The sequence below is a fragment of the Eretmochelys imbricata genome, chromosome 12 (assembly GCF_965152235.1).
Source record: "Eretmochelys imbricata isolate rEreImb1 chromosome 12, rEreImb1.hap1, whole genome shotgun sequence".
Lineage (NCBI taxonomy): Eukaryota > Metazoa > Chordata > Testudines > Cheloniidae > Eretmochelys > Eretmochelys imbricata.
In genome coordinates, this window is record NC_135583.1 from 5,351,944 (window position 1) to 5,372,700 (window position 20,757).

A 20,757-nucleotide genomic window follows, 5' to 3' on the forward strand; every position below is an offset into this window, starting at 1 on the left:
CGGTTACCCGCCGGGGGGGGCCCTGGGCGGCGGGGAAGGGCGGCGGGTTTCGCGCGGGGGGCCGAGCCGGAGTGAAGCGCGGGGTGCGGGGGACAATCAGCCTCCTGAGGGGGCGGAACGGCCGAGAGCCGCCGGGCCGGGGCCGACCCGTCCCCACGCGGGCTCCGCACAAGGCCCGGCCCAGCCGGGGGGGGGGGCTCCCCCGGCCCCGCGCTTCAGCCCGAGGGCGGGTCCCCGCGCGGCGCGACGCGCCCCCCGCAGCGCGAGACTCGGGCCCTCGCCATGGCAACGGGCCAGGCCCCGCCCCGTTCCCCGGGCCCCGCCCCGCCGCGCTTCCGGCGACGGGGCTTTTCCGGAGGCTTCCCGTCGTGCCCCGCGGGCGGAAGCGGAAGCGGCGGGCGGACCGGAGGAGCCGGCGCGGGGAGGCAGATGGCGGAGTCTGGGCCGCAGCCCCCGGGGGCCCCGAGCCGGCACGAGAAGAGCCTGGGGCTGCTCACCACCAAGTTCGTGTCACTGCTGCAGGAGGCCAAGGACGGCGTGTTGGACCTCAAGCTGGTGCGGGGGGGCTGTCCGGGGGGGAGGCTGTCCTGCGGGGGGTCGGAGGGGGGAGCACGAGGGGGGAGGCTGTCCTGGGGGGGTCGGAGGGAGGGAGGGGAGAGCACGAGGGGGGAGGCTGTCCTGGGGGGGTCGGAGGGGGGGAGGGGAGAGCACGAGGGGGGAGGCTGTCCTGGGGGGGTCGGAGGGGGGGAGGGGAGAGCACGAGGGGGGAGGCTGTCCTGGGGGGGTCGGAGGGGGGGAGGGGAGAGCACGAGGGGGGAGGCTGTCCTGGGGGGGTCGGAGGGGGGGGAGGGGAGAGCACGAGGGGGGAGGCTGTCCTGGGGGGGTCGGAGGGGGGGAGGGGAGAGCACGAGGGGGGAGGCTGTCCTGAGGGGGTCGGAGGGGGGGAGGGGAGAGCACGAGGGGGGAGGCTGTCCTGGGGGGGTCGGAGGGGGGGGAGGGGAGAGCACGAGGGGGGAGGCTGTCCTGGGGGGGTGGGAGGGGGGGGAGGGGAGAGCACGGGGGGGGAGGGGAGAGCACGAGGGGGGAGGCTGTCCTGGGGGCGTCGGAGGGGGGGGAGGGGAGAGCACGAGGGGGGAGGCTGTCCTGGGGGCGTCGGAGGGGGGGGAGGGGAGAGCACGAGGGGGGAGGCTGTCCTGGGGGCGTCGGAGGGGGGGGAGGGGAGAGCACGAGGGGGGAGGCTGTCCTGGGGGCGTCGGAGGGGGGGGAGGGGAGAGCACGAGGGGGGAGGCTGTCCGGGGGGGGGAGGGGAGAGCACGAGGGGGGAGGCTGTCCTGGGGGGGTCGGAGGGGGGGAGGGAGAGCACGAGGGGGGAGGCTGTCCTGGGGGGTCGGAGGGGAGGGGAGGAGAGAGCACCGGGGGGGGAGGCTGTCCTGGGGGGGTCGGGGGGGGAGGGGAGAGCACGGGGAGGGGAGGCTGTCCTGGGGGGGGGAGGGGGGGGAGGGGAGAGCACGGGGAGGGGAGGCTGTCCTGGGGGGGTTTGGAGGGGAGGGGAGGAGAGAGCACGGGGGGGGGAGGCTGTCCTGGGGGGGGTCGGAGGGGAGGGGAGGAGAGAGCACGGGGGGGGGGAGGCTGTCCTGGGGGGGGTCGGAGGGGAGGGGAGGAGAGAGCACGGGGGGGGGAGGCTGTCCTGGGGGGGGTCGGAGGGGAGGGGAGGAGAGAGCACGGGGGGGGGAGGCTGTCCTGGGGGGGGTCGGAGGGGAGGGGAGGAGAGAGCACGGGGGGGGGGGAGGCTGTCCTGGGGGGGGTCGGAGGGGAGGGGAGGAGAGAGCACCGGGGGGGGAGGCTGTCCTGGGGGGGGTCAGAGGGGAGGGGAGGAGAGAGCACGGGGGGGGGAGGCTGTCCTGGGGGGGGTCGGAGGGGAGGGGAGGAGAGAGCACGGGGGGGGGGGAGGCTGTCCTGGGGGGGGTCGGAGGGGAGGGGAGGAGAGAGCACGGGGGGGGGAGGCTGTCCTGGGGGGGGTCGGAGGGGAGGGGAGGAGAGAGCACGGGGGGGGGGAGGCTGTCCTGGGGGGGGGTCGGAGGGGAGGGGAGGAGAGAGCATGGGGGGGGGGAGGCTGTCCTGGGGGTGGTCGGAGGGGAGGGGAGGAGAGAGCATGGGGGGGGAGGCTGTCCTGGGGGGGGTCGGAGGGGAGGGGAGGAGAGAGCACGGGGGGGGAGGCTGTCCTGGGGTGGGGGGTCGAAGGGGAGGGAGAGAGCACGGGGTGGGGGGAGGCTGTCCTGGGGTGGGGGGTCGGAGGGGAGGCTGAGAGCACGGGGGGGGGAGGCTGTCCTGGGGGGGTTTGGAGGGGAGAACACGGGGGGGGGGGGCTGTCCTCGGGGGGTCGGAGGGGAGGCTGAGAGCATGGGGAGGGGAGCCTGTCCTGGGGGGGGGCCGGAGGGGAGGGGAGAGCATGGCGGGGGCCGGAGGGGAGGGGGGGCAACAGGGGAGGGGGCTATCCTGGGGGGGCGAGAGGAGAGCGGGGGTGAGAGGGGAGGGGGCTGCAGGGGATAGGGTAGCTATTTATGACAAGGTAGGGGTATCCATGGGAGGGCATTCAGAGGGGGCAGGAGGATATCTGTCCATCGCCAGGCAGGGGGTATCTGTCCATGGGAGGTTGCAGAGGTGCTGGGGGTATCTGTAGGGTGTGAAGTGGTTACTGTGGGTGCTGCGTAGGGCCCAAGCTGTTGTGAAGCCAGGCTGAGATGTGCCCTATGTTTCCCCTGTTTGGTGCCCTTGGGTGCTAGGACTGGAAGGATGTGCGTTGGGGGAAGTAGTGATTAGTGCCATGGGGCTGGGTGCAGGGTTGTGGGGAGAGGGGAGGGGTGCAGGGCCTGGGTGGAGCCCTTGGTATCTGCCATATTTCTAGGGAGTAAGTGTTATAAATATATTTGTTTCCCTATCATAAATGCATTGTGACGCAATGTGAAAGGAGTTGCCCCCATCCTTGCAAAAGAGCCAAAACCCTGCCCCAGGAAAACTCTTCCAATGTGCCCTGAAGGCCAACACACCTGATCTGTGTTGCTCCGACAGGGAAGCAATTTCCAGAGTGAAGGGTTATAGAATATCAGGGTTGGAAGGGACCTTAGGAGGTCATCTAGTCCCACCCCCTGCTCAAATCAGGACCAATCCCCAACTAAATCATCCCAGCCAGGGCTTTGTCAAGCCTGACTGTGAAAACCGCACTGAGAGTCCCATCACCAGAGCGTAATATCCCGGATCAAATCCGGGACCTGCCAGCCCTAGCACAGCAGTTTGTCTCAGGTTGCAACGCAGAGAGAAACAGCACTAAATTAAGCAGGACCCCAACCTGAAAGGGATACATCGACCAAAATCCACCCCTTGCGTTGTATCCGGGACCTGACAGGAAACCAGTGCAATGTGCAGGGCGCAGGGAAAGCGCCGCTAAGCAAGCGGGAATGCAGTTCTCCACTAGCTGAAGTTTCCAAATGATCTTTACGGCTAGCCCCTGGTAGAGCACTCTGCCTCCTCCAGACTGGAGGTGATAAAGGTCTGGATGCTTGGGGAGGTGAGGAGCAGAGAGGAAATCAGACCATTTCTGGCTGAAGCTCCGGAGATTGCATGTAAGTGATGAGATGAACATGCGTTTTCTCACCTCCGTGACACCAAGCTGCATGTTTATGCATCACAGTAGTACACTGCACAGTCTGTCCCCAAAGCTATCTCACCCCACCGTATCCTAGATCACTAACATGCATCTTACAGCACCCTGGTGAGCAGCCTTTTCAACATACACAATTTTGGGGGGCAGAGAGGGAGATTCAATAGGGAAAAAGTTGTTTTGGATAAATGGAAGCTCAGGATGGGGCCTGGAGAGGGGAGGTAGAACGGGGCGGGTGATTGGAGCGGGTTAAGCTGAATGTCCTTTCATGGTGCTTGGCTGCAGCCTGCCTTCGCAGCCTCCTGAACATCCTCTACCCCTGGGAGCTGCTGCTTATCATGTTGGTGTGTATGTATGTGGGGGGTGGGGAGGATTGGGGTGCTGAAGTGGCATTTGGAGTGGGCATCTGCCTCCCAGAACCTTTGGCACCTATGAGAGGTTATCGACATCCCCCAGGTCAGTAGAGGTGACATCATTTACCTCAGGTGGTGGCCATGGGGAGAAGCACCCAGCAGTGTCACTGTCCAGAGAACTAAGACAGTGGAATGCTCACTCTTCAGAACTGGGTCTCTCTCTGGGTAGAGGCACTCTAGGCAGCCGGATGAATCTCCCTGGGATCCGCGGCATTGCAGTTGCTGCTCTAGGCAGCAGGCATGGATGTAGGCATCCACCTGGGAGCCCAGGGAGGGATGACTGAAAACAGGAGGCTTAATAGATCTGGGAAGGGCTGTGGCCCCCTGGCTGAATTGCCGATAGAAGGAAGCACTTTTGCATCCAGGTGTGGCTAGGATGCAGCAGAACTCCTCTCAAGCTTTGGTCAGATGTGGGTTTTGTTTTTTTTTCTGGAAAATGCTGATTTGTCAAAAGCGAAACTTTTCACAGAACCTGTCTGTTTTGAGGAAACTTTTCAGGCAGGTTTTTCAGAACTGGAATGGGCTCTCTGGTCCGAGAGAGAGACCTCAGCGTAGCCAAAACATGGTGGTTAGGACTGAGGTGAATGACCGAACCACTGGGCTATAGAGTCATTCTCTTTCTTTGGCCCAGTGAATATTGCATTGTCCATAGATCATTTCATCTGAGCCCTGTATAGCACAGGCCACCATGCCACGCAGCACAAAATGGAACAGCTTCAACAGATCCTCTCTGCTGCTTTACCCTTCTGTCATATTTGGATCTTACTCTCACCGAGGCTCCACTCATGGGCAGATAGTGGGAAGTCCAAATGCCTGTACAGTCTGGGTCCAATGAATCAGAGATGCAAAGTGACCTGACTTCTGTATCCTGCCATCAAATACAGCCCAAAGGCTGTCACTCTCTCCCCAGAATTCTGTGGTACCTCCATCAGGGATCCCTTGAGTCAGATCAACAATTACTTTCTGTCCTGGGAGGGAAAACAGAGCTAGGCAAACAGCCATATCTACCTCTGCTGTGGCCTGCAGAGGAGTCATCTGTGCCTTGTACTTTGTGGTATTGAAGGTAGTTTATGGGTAGAGAATTGGCATATGCGCTTTATCCTTGTCCACTGGAGATCTTTGCTCAGAGTAAGCAACACCGTCTCCATGTCATACCCAGTACCTAAACCTAGGTTTTGTCTACACATGAAAGTTCCACCAGTGCAACATGCATCAGTGGAGTTACACCCATATATATCACACCAGATGTATGTGTTCACACTGTTGACCTCTGTCTGGCTTCAGGCATATGCAGGAGGTGACCAAAGATGTTTATATTCTGTAAGAAAAGTGGTGTGTGTTTGCTTCAGAAATGGTTGTCAAATGGGACTCATGTATGTCAACATCATTGGAACAGATGAGTGGCTTCTGGAGCACTACTGTGTAGAAAGGTAGTCAGACATGTCTGTTCTGCAATATCCAGTGCAGTGTGGCGCTGGGTTTGTTAATACAGACGTGTGTCCACACTGGCCCAGCACTGATGTAATACCCACTTATGTGGGATGGGAGCTGGAGTAGATTCCCTTAACAAGTGTCAAGGGACTCATTGTGTCTTAATGTGCTGCAGTTCCTGCCAACTGAAGGACAGTTCCACCAGTGGAACCTTCTTGTGTGGACACTGGGCCCTACATCCAAGAGAGTCAAGGAAATCAGAGAACTTTGGGTAGCACAAGAGCTGCCTCATCACAGCCTCCCTAATCTGCCTAAAAAAAGAATAGAGCCGGGGCTGAAATTTTGAGGGCCAAGGGGGTGGCTTTTTGTGCATGGGCTGAACAGTGCCCATTTGAGAGATGCTGGCAGCTCACCTGAGGGAGGTGGTGACACTTTCCACCCAGTGGCATGGAAGTCAGGTGGAAAAGGCCTGTGGGACTATCCAGCCCATCTCCCTGACCGTGCAGAACTGTTGCCTTTAGTAGACCCAGTTTCTTCTCTCTCCCCCACACCTCCCCATTCCGTTCCTTCTTACCCTCTGGATTTGATCAGTCAAGGGAGCATGCATCCAGTTTGCAGGTCGCCACACAAAGCTGCTCCAGATGGATGTAACATGTATTCCCCTCCCTCCCAACATGGTCTTGTCATGGAGATGAGCAATCCACACACAATCCAAAGGAGGTGGCTGGGTTTGGTCTGTGATGGATGGGGTGTTAGTTGGATGAGCAGTTGGCTTGTGGGGCAGATAGTTTTGATGTCCCTGGGAACAGTGTCTGATTTGTAATTTGAGAAGTGGAGGGGGCACAAAGGAGATGCTGTTGGAAGCAGCAGGGTCTGATCTGTAATTGGGGTGATGTGATGTCTGTGTCCATGGGGGCAGAGCGGAATTGGGAATTTCTGGAGTCAGCTGTCAGTCTCTAATCCCCAGGCAGCGGATACCTTGGCAGTGCGGCAGAAACGGCGAATCTACGACATCACAAATGTTCTGGAGGGCATTGGGCTGATCGAGAAGAAATCCAAGAACAGTATCCAGTGGAAGTGAGTGACTGAGATACTCTGAGCAGTGTGGGAGGATTCTGGGAGAAGGGCTCCTCTCAATGCTCCTCTCACTTTGAGGCCTTGCCCATAATCCACTCCCCATGTTTTCCCCCTCTGAAACTTCCCATCCTTGCTACCCCAGTGCAGCTCCTCCTGCGGCTGGAATGGTGGCAGAGGTAGCAGAACCGTGGCTTCAAGGCTCTGTTGGCATTCTGAGTGCAGTGTCTGCCAGCTGGTTGGTGCTAGCACTCCCCTAGCTAAGCCGTGCCAATAGCGGCTGTGGGGAATTTGAGGGGACGATGCTAGTGTAGACACGGGCTGGGAGCCATTTCTCCAGCGGCTGACGTATGTAGCTGTTGCTTCGGGTGCATGCTAGCTGCTTGCAGGGGCTTTGACCAGAACAGATGCCTCCAACCCTTACCCTGGTATTGAGAGAGGAAGGATTCTGCCCCCAGTACGAGGGTAGGCTTTGACCCTCTTATCCTGGAAGGAGGCTTTGGGGGGAGATGGGAGATCTGGGGCCTCTGACCCTGGTGTACTATGGGAGAAGGTGAGGGGAGCTAGGGGCTCTAGCTGTGGTGCTGAAGAATGGGTTTTGCACTGCTGGGAGCTGGTGAGGTGTGGAAGAGCTGGGCTCCAACCTCTGTGTGTCAGGAGGGGGCTGGGAGTGGCTCCTCTTTCCAAGGCGGTGCAGTCAGTGCCCTCTGCAAATTTTATTTTCTCCATTAATGGGGCTGGGCCACTCATTCCTTTCTCTCTCTGCACAGAGGGGTGGGCCCGGGCTGTAACACCCGCGAGATAGCCCACAAACTCATTGAGCTGAAGGCAGAGATAGAGGACCTGGAGCAGCGTGAACAGGAGCTGGAGCAGCAGAAGATGTGGGTCCAGCAGAGCATCAAAAACGTCACAGAAGATGTACAGAACAGCAGATATCCTTTCAGCACCCCCAGCTCCTGGTTCGGTTCCTACTGCTCTCTCTTCTACCGCTGGGCCTGAAGGGGCAGTTGCCTCTCCTTCCAGTACTAATAAGCTTACATTTCTATAGCGCCTTTCTCATCAAATCCTGCAAAGCATTGCACAAATGTTACTTGCACAGCGCCTAGCCCAATGAGCTCCTGGGAGTATGCTCATATAAATAGTTAATAATAATAGCCAGCCCTGAATGCATCCACATCTGGGGTGGCACAGAGCAGCTGATTAACAGCGTGCTGTAACATGACCCAGCAGTATACAACAGCAAGTAAAGCAAACTATCCATGTGCCGCTGCAGGGAATGTTTGGGGAGGCAGGTGTAATCAGCTGGGTTGGAATTTCCCCAGGACCACTGGGGACTGCTCCACCTTTGGGGAAGGTGTGTTGGCATGTTTAGAGATCATTTCACCCAAAAGACCCCGCTTCTGGCCCTGTGGTGTCCCCGAGCACCATGTTAAGGCATCGCTTCAGTCCAGACTCGGGACAGAAGTGCCTCTTTCCGAGTCTTTGGTGCTACGTTCTCAGGCATGTAGCTGCTCTGGCAGGTTTCCTCTCTGAGCGCTAACCCTGCAGCAGGTAGGCCTCCCCTCCAGACCACTTCAGAGGCTCTGGTGCGGGCATTTAGCTGCTTCTAGGAATTCCATTGTCTGCGTGCAGGAAGGAGACGCTACACCTTTTCTCCTTAACCACAAGAACGTTGGCCTATGTGACGCACGAAGATATCTGCAAGTGCTTCACAGGTGAGGAGATGGTGCCGGGTCCCTGCCTGATCTCTCATGGCCTGAGGCAGCAGACCTACCTGGCTGTCCCAGCTGTGCTCCCCCATTTCCCAGCAGGGAGATGACAGTAGATCCTAGCTGGTCCCTAAGATGTGCTGTCTGTGTTCTCCGTGAAGAGACAGTCCTGCGTCATCTCCCACAATCCTAGGGATCAGCTGCCACTAAATTCAAGCTGTATCATTACAGTCAGAGGAGTCCTATCTGGGAATGGGACTGTTCTGTGCAAGGGGTAGACCATAGAATTCCCTAGAGCACACTTGTAGTAGGGGGCTGTCTGTTCTGTCCCTTTGTATTTGGGGCCATGTTATCCTATGGGGCAAGTTTTTAATTGCAGGATTTCAGCTTTCCTTGACAGGTCATCCCTTCCAAGGGAAGCTGTAGCAGAACCCTCCCCAGGGCTGAGATGTGCTGCTTGCCAGCTGGAGGCCTTTGCATATGACTGAGAAGAGCCAGCATTCCTTTTTCTTTGCCTCATTTGTACAAATAAATGCCTTTGTTTCAAAGGCCCTGGTAGATCCAAGGCCTTACATGATTTCGCCTCCCCCTGACTGCTTGCTCCTATTTCTTTCAGCACTCCTCCCAATCGTCTTTCCTTAGTGCACCTTCCGTTGTCCTCCTTTCTCTCTTAACTCTCTGCCTGACCTCATGTTGCTTCCTGGGCTTGCAACAGTTTCTCTATGTAGTCACCAAGATCTTTCTCTCTTCTCCTCAAGAGCCACCTCCTTCCAAGAATCTTCTCTTGTTTTCCTTCCAGTAACTTGTGCACAGCAATCCTTGGCTTTCCTGCTGTGCTGTGTCTGATCTCTGACTCCTTGGGACAGGGATTGTGTAAAGCACCAGGAAAATGCATGGCACCAAATACCTTGTAATCGCATGGGAGGATCTGATGGAACAGAAGTAGACAAATGTTGTGTGGTAGCCATTATGTGTGGGAAGCAATTGAGGTGCAAAAGCCCAAGTCTAAAAGAGTTCAGAGATTGCTTGTCGCTCCTGCTCTTCAGGACAGATTTACATCTGAAGCCAAACCTTACTCTACAATGTGAAGGCCTTGCAGCTGGACTCACGGTCACTGATTTGTCTTTTTGGGAGCGGATCTGAATTATCCGGCTGTTTTAAAACAGACATCTCAGCCTGTCTCCTCGTGGTATTACAGGGTGATCCCAGCTGGCCTCCAGGGGGTGAAGCTGATCTCTGTGTAGCCAGAAAACATACCTTAGGTAGGATACCTGACTCTCCACTCTTGGTGATCTTTGGAAAGCTATTTTGCTGGATCTCTTGTATCACAGCCTTGTACTTCAGGCTGCATTCCAACTTCCATTCCACCTTGCCCCCTTTCCTCAGTAAATACCTTGTGGGCTGAAATTTCCCATGTTTGGCCCTATCCCAAATGTGAATTTATTTCGATAAACGGAATGAAAATAGGTTGCTCTGTTTCTTAGACTGAGTGACAAAAATACCTATTTACCTTATGTCGCTATCTTAAAGTTTTTACTCAAAACTTGAAAAAGATGAAGACACAAACATCAGACTTGGCTTGTTTCTTGAGATTTAAAGATCAAGGCAAATTTGAAACACATTTCAATAGTTGTGGTAACATTACAAGTTTGGAATTTAAGCATGTACTTTAGGACTCTTCTGTCCATATTTTAATCTGTTTTAAAGATGTATTTGGTACAGATAAATTGCTGAAGATTCCCCACTTTACAAACCCCACAAGATTTGTCAATAACTTTTGTAAGCCAAGTTGCTTTGGGCCAGAGAATTTACAAGGACAGCCATTAATTACCGGGCTGAGATCAAAGAACACTGTTCTTCCTTTTTTGTGACTTTTGGGATTTTCCTCCCTTTTACCTATTTTCATTAATAAACCATGTGAAGTTAAAGGCAGAAAATGAATTCGTGCCATGGAAAGGCTGACGTGTCAGGCACACAGAGGCTGTGCTGCACGGGTAGGAGACTTCTCATCTTGTTTTCCATGTTAAATGTAAATTCGTGTGGTGTTGGTGCCAGCCAGAGCCTATTGAAGGTGTGCAGTGTAGCTAAATTAGCACTACAGAAGCAGCAGTAATGTTGGGAATTTCCTGCTTATTGGCTGCATGATATTCCACAAGGCCAATTTGTTTTCAGTTCATGTGACTAGGTGCACATCTTTGGAAAGAAAGGTGTTAAATGTCTAAGATTCTGCAAGGCAGTGGCATTCCCAGCTCAGCACACGCTGGGTATGGGCCCCAACTGCTCCTTTTTTTGGTATCCCTTTCTTGCTAACTTCAATAACTAACATAAACTTTGACCTGAACTTGTCTGTTTCTGGGGTCACTCCCTGCAGCAGGTCTCTATCCTTGCCCCAGCTCCCTTTTCCTCAGGAAACACTCAAACCCTCCTTTCTTGCTACCAGAGTCCTAGCTCTCAACACAAGAGCGAACCAGCAAAAGTGTTTCCCCGGGGCTATGTGTTGGGCCAGTGGTGCATTGTGAAGGATGGATGCTGATTCCCCAGTAAGGCAGGTGGCCCAGCCCTGGTTGGTGGGAGCGCGCAGGAGTTCTCCCGGGAAGGGCTGGTTGAATGACAGCCCATGCTGGGCACAGCAGCCAGAGGCATCCCTTGGAGCGCTGATCAGTTTGTTTTCACAGGAGACACCCTCCTAGCAATTCGAGCCCCATCAGGCACTCGGTTGGAGGTTCCCATTCCGGAGGTGGGTGCTGTGTTTGGGGGGCGGTGTTTGAACAGGCTGGGATGGAGGTGTCCTGGGTTGGCTGGAGTTACTGGAAGGATATGAGCATTGCTTGCTTGCTGTGCTGTTGGGGTAAGGAGGATCATTCCAAGTGTGCTGGAGTAAGGGTAGCTGTGGGAGGAGAGGGAGCAGCTGTCTGAGGGAGGGAGGAGCTCCTGTAGCATGCTGAGCCATTTCAGAGCACGGACCTTGCCCCGGGAAGCTTAAATCCTGTTTGAGGACTGCTGTTAATTTTATCTGGGTACTTTGCTCCCTGATTTCCTCAGGGCCTGAATGGACAGAAGAAATATCAGATCCATCTGAAAAGCACGAGTGGTCCAATTGATGTCCTCCTCGTAAACAAAGATGCTTTGAGCTCCCCCCCTGTGGTGCTCCCTGTCCCTCCCCCTGAAGACCTCATTCAGTGCCAGCCAGTCGTGCCTGCTAAACCACAGAGGTCGCCTGTTGACCACTTCCAGGAGGCATCTGTCCCCAGCAGTACGCACCCGTCCACGCCGACACCGAGCAGCACTCAGGACCACAGCCCGGCTGCACAGAAAACAACGAGCCCAGGTGAGCAAGGAGTGGGATTGTGGCCGGGTGAGTGGCACGGTACCAGCTAGGAATGGGGGAGGCTTTTTAGAAGCACTTTGGAGTTCATATGGGAATGCTTCCGAACGTCCAGATACAGCTAAACGTGGATTTCCCCCCCACCCCTGCCAGAGTTGTTCTCTAGTCCATTGGATCGTCCCTGCTCCGCCCTATGCCTTCCACGACCAATGGGCTGCAGGCGTATATGGGAGCTGAAGTGCAATGACTAGAGCACTGAGTCAGTAAATTCCAGCCCTTACCTCCTGTTCCCTGGGCTGACTGGGGCCAGGCTGGCCGACCCCTTGCTGCAGTGACCCCTCTATCTCCCTACCAGCTAGGCTGGGAGTGTGATGGAGACAGTGCTCTCAGCCAGCAAGATGCCAGCAGGTGCTGGGGGCAGTGACAGCCTCTGGGGGCAGTAGGAGGGTTTGGGACAGCGAGTCTGTGAGCGCTAGGGACGCAGGCTCGTCCAGGGGGAGTGAGAACCAGACAGAAAGCCCTCTCTGTCTGTGGACATGCCAGTGTCTGTTGCATTTAGGCCAGGTTTGTTAACGAGGGGGCAGGCCAGGCTCCGCTCTCAAAGCCGCTGGATTTGCTGGGGGCTGTGGCTGCTGCTTTGGGGTCACGTATTCTGGAGTCCCCCTGAAATCCCTGTGTGTGTGTAACAGATTGCAGCGTTTCAGCAACAGAGTCCAAGAGCAACAGCGACTTCGACCCTCTCAGCTCAGTGGCCGCTCCAGCCAGCCAGCCGGCGGTGTTAGATACGCAGCCGCTCCAGTCATCTGCCTCGCTAGACAGCAGCTCCGTCCTGCCCAATCCCTCTACCTCCTTTGAGCCAATCAAGCCAGATCCCACAGAGAGTGAGTATGGCCTTGGGCTCCTGGGGGACTCACAGGCCGCAGGCAAGGGGCTGAAGTGCTGTTGGCACTGCCCAGACAGGGGCTGACCTCTGCTTTGCTTTCTGCTGAGAGGCCTCAGTCAAGCCTTGCAAGCTGGGGTCTAAAGGAAGGGGCAGACAGATCCCTGCCCCATCCAAGGTAGCTGCATGCATGGTGGTGGCGAGGGTGAAAAAGCTGGCAGAGATTGCTCTCTGGTGAGACTCTGTTTACTGTCTGCGTTCTGATGCTGGTAGCAGATGATCTATGACCCGACAGGTCCCTTCTGGACCCCATCTATCCCTCCTGTTACCTGCCGGGGTGTAGGGTTCTCCCGAACAGTCCCTTTGTCCAGTTGAGTGCCTCAATCTAGAGGGGCTTTTAGCCATTCCCTTGTGACTGTTCCCTAGTCTGTTGGGAGGGTTCTCCTGGTAACTAGCCTCCCTCTTCTCTCTCCATTTCATCCCATTCCTCAAGGTTACAGTCACACGGAGTCTCTGTAGGGACATTCATCTAAGGTATTCCCTTAGATTAACTCAGAAGCTTGCTAACCCCCTGAAAGATCCATGGGCATCGCTTGGCTGTCCTGGGATGGGACCTGCCGGCTGTTTCACACAATGCGGCAGTGTAAGCTGGAAGTGGAGCTGTATCCCTCTAGGGACTTGAGAGAAGCCGAGCTGGACTACAGCCAGGCACTGCAAACAGCCTGGCTCTGTGGAGGAGGGCTGGGGGCTCTTTACTGACAAGTGGCCCGGATGCTCGTTTCCAGAGCACAGCTCCCCTGCCGCCCTGTGGGGGCGCTGGAGTCACCCCGGGCGTGGAGCTCCTGTGCTGAATCGCTAGCCCTTAGAAACTCCACAGGCTGAGCCGGAAGGGTTTGAAGAGGAAAGAAGAGGGTGTGGCAGGGGAGGTGGCCCATGCTGTTGTGCCTGAAGCAGGCTGAGAGGAGGCGATGGGGAGCCGGGAGAGGAGGGGTGAGAGTCTCCACCGCTTCCATTGATGGGGCTGGTCAGGAGAGACAGGCCATTGCACAGACCCCGCCGTCGCCAGTCCTCCGCCCCTGTAGCTCTGGTATTCCAGGCTATGGCCAGAGGGGGTGCGGGGGCCAGTTGCGAGGGTGCTTGCCTGGGACTCCTGGGGTCTGGGTTCAGTTCCCTGCTACGCTAAAAACCGCGCGTGTGACCCTGAGCCAGTCACTCAGCCTCAGTTCCCACAGCTGTATGATGTGCGTGATAGCTCGGCCCTACTGCGCTGGGGTTGGACACGTTCGTTAAAGAACGCGAGGGGCTCAGGGGGCCTCGCGGAGTGGCCCATAGATAGGAAGAGCTTTGCAGAGCGCTGAGCTGCAGGAGCCCCAGAGGGACCAAGGGAGGGATTCCCGGGGTTGGGGTCACACCATGTGACCTGATGGCGCCGCAAACCACAGGTGTGGGAGCTCCTCAAGGTTTAGGCCTTGCGGACTGGGTTTGTGGTGTGTCCTGGTGACTGTAACTGAAGTGCAGGTGGCTGTGGTGAAAAGCATCAGACAGACTAGGAAATAAGGTGGAAGGAGGGCCAGGGTTGGAGAGCAGTATAACAAGGAAGAATGGGGAGACTGAGATAAGGAATGGGTCCAGTGTCTGTCTGTGGAATAGTCTCCAGGGAGCTGCTTGGTTTGCTGAAGGCCAGGCTGGACAGAGCACTAGGTGAGCAGAACTAGGGAGGTGTGCTCCTCCTCCCTTTGACATAGACTTGTGCTCCTGAAGCTGAGCTGATGTTCAGGGGGGAAAACATGTCTTGCCCTCCTGGTTGTGAAGGGAGCCTTGAAAACATGACCCAGGTGTCACTGCTGCAGTTTTGTGTTCATGAGTCTGCATACAGCCTGGAACAACCGCTCCGAGAGTAGTAAACCTTCAGCTTTTTAGTGTAAATGAAGCTGCTGCAGGGAATGCAGGGCTCCTGGTGCCCACTTTAGGTTCAGCTTGCCATGTTGTCTGGCATTGTCACTGTATGGGAGCAAGCTGTCCAGGCAGGCAGGGGGGCTAGCTCTTATGGGTCACTTCCTCTCTCGTTTCTGAGTCTGGGACCCTCCCTCTACAGAGCCCCTGTTTCCGAGCAGGGGGTGGTGTTCTCCTCCAGGGATGTGGGTTGGTGGTTGCCTGGATGTGTCACGCCCAGTCACGGGAACTCGGATGGATGGCAAGCAGTGTGCTGGGAGAATGCGTACTGGGAAGTGTGCTGGGCCACAATGTGGGTGATTTGGGGCAGGACTGAGGATGGGGGCCCTAGGCGGGGCTGGCGTGTGCTGTTGTATTTCAGACCTTGTATGGCGCAATGCCAACCAGTTTGGTTCATTGTCTTTACAGTGCTGGAACTTCCCAAAGAACTTTCGGAGATGTTTGATCCAACACGAGGTACACTGATCCCTCCCTACCCCTGTTCCCCTCTGCCTGCCCACCTGGTGCTCAGGGCAGAAGGGCTCTGTCCTCCCTCCCTTTCTCAGCTCTCCTCTGCTGGTCCTTGGCACAAGAAGGAGGCTGTGCAGAGGAGTCCCTTCGGATTCCTCCAGGGACCTGGTTCTGTCAGGCTGGTGACTAGCCGTTCCTGTTGCTGGCCCCTGCAGTCTCTGTGCTTACTAGGTGCTGAGCGACCTCTGCTGGAGGCCTCTGGGATGACAGCTGTTAATCTGTTCAGACTGCCACTGTGTTTACTAGGGACCACTGCTGCCAACAAATGGTTATTGCTAGCGCGTCAGGCATGGACTAAATCTCCCCCTCGACCCCCACCCCCTTACTAACGTAAGATTTTGCCCTGGGCTCCCCTCCTGCCTAGGGTGACCAGACAGCAACTGTGAAAAACGGGACAGGGTGGGGGGTAATAGGCGCCTCTATTAGGAAAAAGTCCCAAAAAATGGGACTGTCCCTTTAAAAATGGGACATCTGGTCACCCTACTCCTGCCTGACCCCGTCTGATCTGTAGCGTCTGGAACAGGGTGATAAGACAGACCCTTCTGGTATTGTTGTGCGCACAGGGCTCGCGTATGCCAATAATCTATGGAGTGGGGGACTGGCCTAGATTAGACTCTGATCTCTGTAATCCCCCACAGGGCTTGTACTGGTGCTGCTGAAGACTGGGCATGGGGGTTTGTGGCTCTCAGCTCAGAGGCTGTCCAGTTGGCACCAGGCTTGGGTTAAAAAGCCTGGGGCCATTGGCTAATCCCCCGCAGCGCTGAGTGATGCAGCTGAAACAATAGTACCAAGGGTGGGGAACGCGAAGAAAGTCAATCTAATGTAGGCAACATTGCTGGTTCTTCTCACCGGAGCTGCTCTCCTGAGCCCCTGGCATGGTGCTTCCGAGCCTTGCTCTGCAGATGCCAGCTGGCCTGAGCACATGCCGCTGCTTTGCAGTGGTGGGGCATGATGACCAAGTGCAGCACATAGAGAGTGTCCCGCTGCCATTCGGCAGGTCACCGCACAAGAGCGGTCTCCCCGGGAAGTGCTCCACTCACCCTCCCAGGCCTGCCGGGCGGGCTTCAGTGACATGTTGTGAGCTCCCAGGACAGACTCTGCCGGGGGCCCATGAAACCCTCTGTGCTAAATCCACATGTCCAGCACCCCTCTGTGCTTTGGGCTCCCACCACCAGAGCATGCGTGTGACACAGGTGAAATGCAACCAGGTGGTAAATCACGCTGTGCCGTATGGGCCAGACAAACAGCGCCCCAGCCTGCCCTTCCTAGCCCACTGCTGGCAGATAGTCAAGCATGTGTGCTGTGCCGGTACACAGTGAGCACCATACCAGTGCCCGCAGTAGATGAGTATTCCCTGTTCTGTGCCCCAGATCCTGCAGGGAAGGTAAATGCAGCAGTGGGGGAAAGGTGCAGTTTTCATAGTCCCCATGCAGTTGACCTCAGGGGGCTGCTGGTGAGATGTCTGTAGAACAGTCTCTTTAAAACAACTGGTTTGTGCAGTGTCAAAGCATAGGGTTTGACTCGCACAGTGACTACAGGATCCAGACAGATGGGGCCAGCAGCAAATATGCCTCCGACCCTCATTTCTCTGCATTCTAACAGTAACATGGCCTGGGTGCTGGTTTGGTACTGAGGGCTGCACAGTTAAAGTTCCTACCCACTGGTGTGCAGAGGAGGTACAGGAGTCGTCCTGTTTTTCAGTTTATATGTGTGACTTCATAGCTTACTGTTTGGTTTTCAAACATCCCACCAAGTAAGCAGGATCTTGGTAGTGCCCGTGTTACCGGTGTTGTAGGAGACTGAACGACGCAGATTTTATTTCATTTCCCCTTTTTTAAGGAAAAGGGAAAAAATCCTGCATGGTTTTGGTTTTGCAATTCCCTCTTCACCATGCTGAATTGGCTTGGGGAGGGGCAGTGCTTCTGCGGCTGTTTGCAGACCATCTTCTGGGGAGCGGGGAAGCAACGCATCCTGGATGTGGCTTTCCAGGAGTATTGATTGTCCTAAGGGCTAGTTGGTAAAATCTCTTTTTAGGTGCACATGGGCGCAGGTTAAATCCAAACCTGTTCACGTTTTGATGAAAGAAAAGGAGTACTTGTGGCACCTTAGAGACTAACCAATTTATTTGAGCATGAGCTTTCGTGAGCTACAGCTCACTTCATCGGATGCATACCGTGGAAACTGCAGCAGACTTTATACGTTTTGATGACTGTCTTCGTTAATGGAGAGAGACAGTGATCAGACGTGTTTAAAATTGCTTAGTTTTTATTTTTAATGTCTCCCTCCCCAGTAAATCCCCTGCCCCTACACATGCAAGCAAAGTCACCTGTCCTCAGTGAGGACTGCAAACTTGCCAAGTTTCAGTGGGCCAACTTTAGTCACTTTTGCTGCAGTCTCTTTTTAAAGAAGTGTTTGGAATATGTGCATTACTGGTACTGTCCCAGACCCGGGCCAGCTGGGGGCGCTGTGGCAGGGACGAGGCCCAGACCCGGGCCAGCTGGGGGCGCTGTGGCAGGGACGAGGCCCAGACCCGGGCCAGCTGGGGGCGCTGTGGCAGGGACGAGGCCCAGACCCGGGCCAGCTGGGGGCGCTGTGGCAGGGACGAGGCTCAACCCACAGTTTGTCATGCTGGAGCAGGGACGAGGCTCAACCCACAGTTTGTCATGCTGGAGCAGGCACAAGAATCTTGCAGGATTTTTTGGCCCATTTGATGCCTGCTGACCACCCCAGTTTCCCTCTGCCATGGAGTTAATGGCTCGAGTCCTGAGCTCCTGTTTGTCGGCTCCAGAGCTACCTGTAGTTCAGGTCTGTGATTTGGCTTCCATGATACTGGGAGGAAAGAACTTGGGGGAGGGAGGAGGGGAAGGGCATTGAGGAAAAGCAAGACTAGGCATTGCAAAGCAGAGTGTGCCCCTCACCCTGCTGTCTCCCCCCCAGAATGTATGAACTCCGAACTGCTGGAAGAGCTGATGTCATCCGAAGGTGAGTTGCTGGGTTTTGTTGCCTCTGAACTCTTTGGGGCTGGGGGAAGGGAGGGTGGCTGTCGTTTGTATAACGTTGGGCATTCAGGGGCAGCCCCGCACTGTCTTGCGCTCAGTCCCGCCTCGCCTCAGGCAGAAGTACTCTTGGGACAGACTCTGCCCTCAGCTTCCTCCCCTGAGAAGGGGGGAGAGGTAGCTCAGTGGTTTGAGCATTGGCCTGCTAAACCCAGGGTTGTGAGCTCAATCCTTGAGGGGGCCATTTAGGGATCTGGGGCAAAAATTTGGGATTGGCCCTGCTTTGAGCAGGGGGTTGGACTAGATGACCTCCTGAGGTCCCTTCCAACCCTGATATTCTGCGATTCTGTGAGTGGGATGCGTGAGCTGAGGTCTCCCTGTGACAGGGCTTGGAGGCTCCAATCAGGGTGGTAGGTGGGATGTCCCTAGGCTTGTGAACAGTATGACCCTGCTTTCTCTTCAACAGTATTTGCTCCCTTGCTCCGCCTCTCCCCTCCCCCTGGAGACCACGACTACATCTACAACCTGGATGAGAGCGAGGGCGTCTGCGACCTCTTTGACGTGCCTATCCTCAACCTCTGACTCCCCGGTGCAGCGGCCGGGCTGGTGAACGGACTGTCTTGTAGCTGGCTTTGGAAAGTCTCGCTCTTCGGATGCCTTTTGTGCTACTGCTGGATGAGAGTCAGAGGGGCTCTTGGCCGGACTAGAACCAAGACATGGACTTGCGGACTGGGAGCCTCGCCGTAGCGTCTCTCTTCTGGCGTGTGCAACACGGGGTCCTCGAGTTACCTCACCCTGCTGCGTCTCTGTCTCTCCACTGGATCCTAGGCCTCTTTCGACAGGCTCCGTGTTTGAACCTTCCCCGTAAAGCTTTGCCCATGTGCCTCTCAGAGCTTCCTCCCATCTGCATGCCTTGGATTTCCTGCACTTCCAGAGGCACTTTGCATCTCCTAGGCATCAGCTGCTAGACAGCGTCGTAGTATGATGGTCAGCTCCAAGCCCAGTTAGCTGAGCCTGTCGGCGTGCGGCAGCCTTGACTCCTCTCCAAGTAGGGTGGTCATGCTTGGCTGTGAAAATTGGCCCTGTGAGCTCTGGTCCTCAGTGACTCCAGCTAGTTCATTTGACAAGTGAAAAGCAATTGGCAGCTGAGCTGAGTCATGCATTTGCGCCCGTCCCCCCCCCCCCCCCCAATTAGGCCTTGTTAGTTAAACCTCTGTGCTGATGCATGAAGAGGCTCTGTTCGCACTCCCCACCCTGGAGCTGTGCTGAGGGGCCATTTTTTCTGACATCTGGGAATCAATCTGTTCTCCCCGCCTCGCACTTGAGCCTGGGTCGGTGTGGCAGGAGGCGGAGGTGGACCCATTCGGTAGCACTTTGCCATGACAAGCTGGGTCTGTTTTGCTGACGTACAGATAGCAGTGTCCTCTGAGGCAGACCAAGCATCTGCTCCAGGGCCGGGCTTGCCAGTGTGTTAGGGGTCCTTCCCCTGTGGCCCTATGCCTTTGCTTTCCCTTCCTGATCTGGTGGCAGGGTGCTACCTGGTGTGATGCTCTCTCTGTGTCTCCCCCCTCCCGCCCAGCTTTTCCTCATCGCTTGTTAATGGAAGGTCTCCTGTAACTTTTGGCAATGCGAGGTTCTCTGCCTCTCTGCCTCTGAAATTTTGGTCGTTGGAATAGAAAGCCCCTCTGCAGGTGGTGCAGTCTGTCTCTGGGTTTGCACTGTGTTTGCCAGGCTCTACCTCCCCTGATTCTGGATTTGAGAAAATCTTCGCTTTGCACCTTTCTTGAACATCCGACTGCAGCTGCTCTCCTGCTTCTGCTGGCCGCAGAGCTGCTAACACTGGGGCTGGATCTAGAAATGCTGCTGCTCTCAGCAAACGGGCTATCCTCTAGCAGCTGTCACCCCCCCCACACACCCCCCGCAACGGTTGACTGCTCCCATCAGCCGCCTGGTCCCTCTGTAGGACAGAGCTGGCCCTGACTGCTGTCCAGCGAGAGGGAATGAGTCAGGAGATCCGGTGAGGAACAAGCATTGGAAACCCTAGAGGAGCAGGCTGCGGCCAGGGTGTCTCCTTTTCTGGTTCAGCTGCCAGCAGTGAGCAGCTAGCACTGGAGAGAGAGATGAAGGTCCCAGAGGGACAACAGACCTCCAGATCCACATGCATCAGTTCCTAAACCTCTCTCCTCTTTTGCATGGGAGCTGCTTGGAACCTGGGGGGCCAGGGTGTGCATTAGCCTAGACTCCATGGCCTTTGTGAGTAGCTAGAGTTCTCTCTGTACTGCCTGGCCTTGCTCTCTCCTTCAAGCTGTTGATTTCTTGCCATCAGTTAGATGATGTTTGGAAAAGATATTTAGTGAGAATTTACGGTAACAAATGAACTTGGATTCGTATATAAAGATTATTTTTATACCTTTTGCAGCAAAAGAAAATTGCCTGTAATATTTGTACAGTGTTCTTGGAGTGAATAAACTGAACCTTTCAGAGACTCCTGTCAGCCCTTGAGCACAACCAAGCGTCGTCCAGTTGGCCATTTCTGCATTAGCCACCCTCCGGGTTCTTTAGCGGGGTGCTGGGCTTGCTGGCTTGCACGCCTCGAGACACGATGCCCTCACGTCCAGGGGGCTCCTGGTCCTGCCGCTGTTCACCAGCTGCGTCCGGTCTATAGTTGGGGTTAGTCTGAGCATTTTAGAGTTGTCAGTTTTGTTTGTGTGGACATATCCACTGGTCGGACCAAGAAATGAGTCAATCCTTGGCTGGGCTGGGGCCTGTGTCCCAGCTCGCTCCTGGAGCTCTAACCATTAGGGACAG

The 20,757-nt window shown here is 56.0% G+C and overlaps 1 protein-coding gene across 1 annotated transcript; it reads left to right on the top strand.

Moving 5' to 3' along the window:
- Positions 1-380: 380 nt before the first annotated feature.
- Positions 381-20,434, top strand: E2F4 (E2F transcription factor 4). Its single transcript, XM_077830875.1, has 10 exons — positions 381-555; positions 6,470-6,579; positions 7,347-7,508; positions 8,248-8,291; positions 10,961-11,022; positions 11,328-11,613; positions 12,300-12,491; positions 14,852-14,899; positions 17,891-17,935; positions 18,416-20,434. Exons 1-10 carry the CDS (start codon positions 430-432, stop codon positions 18,529-18,531), a joined length of 1,191 nt encoding a protein of 396 aa, XP_077687001.1. The 5' UTR covers positions 381-429; the 3' UTR covers positions 18,532-20,434.
- Positions 20,435-20,757: the final 323 nt, after the last annotated feature.

What these genes read in the sequence shown, in the direction of transcription:
- E2F4 (XM_077830875.1), top strand. Translation starts at nt 430, where the DNA reads ATGGCGGAGTCTGGGCCGCAGCCCCCGGGGGCCCCGAGCCGGCACGAG. An exon ending in AAGAACAGTATCCAGTGGAA is followed by an intron (nt 6,580 to 7,346) that starts GTGAGTGACTGA and finishes CTCTCTGCACAG; the next exon opens with AGGGGTGGGCCCGGGCTGTA. An exon ending in GAAGATGTACAGAACAGCAG is followed by an intron (nt 7,509 to 8,247) that starts ATATCCTTTCAG and finishes AACCACAAGAAC; the next exon opens with GTTGGCCTATGTGACGCACG.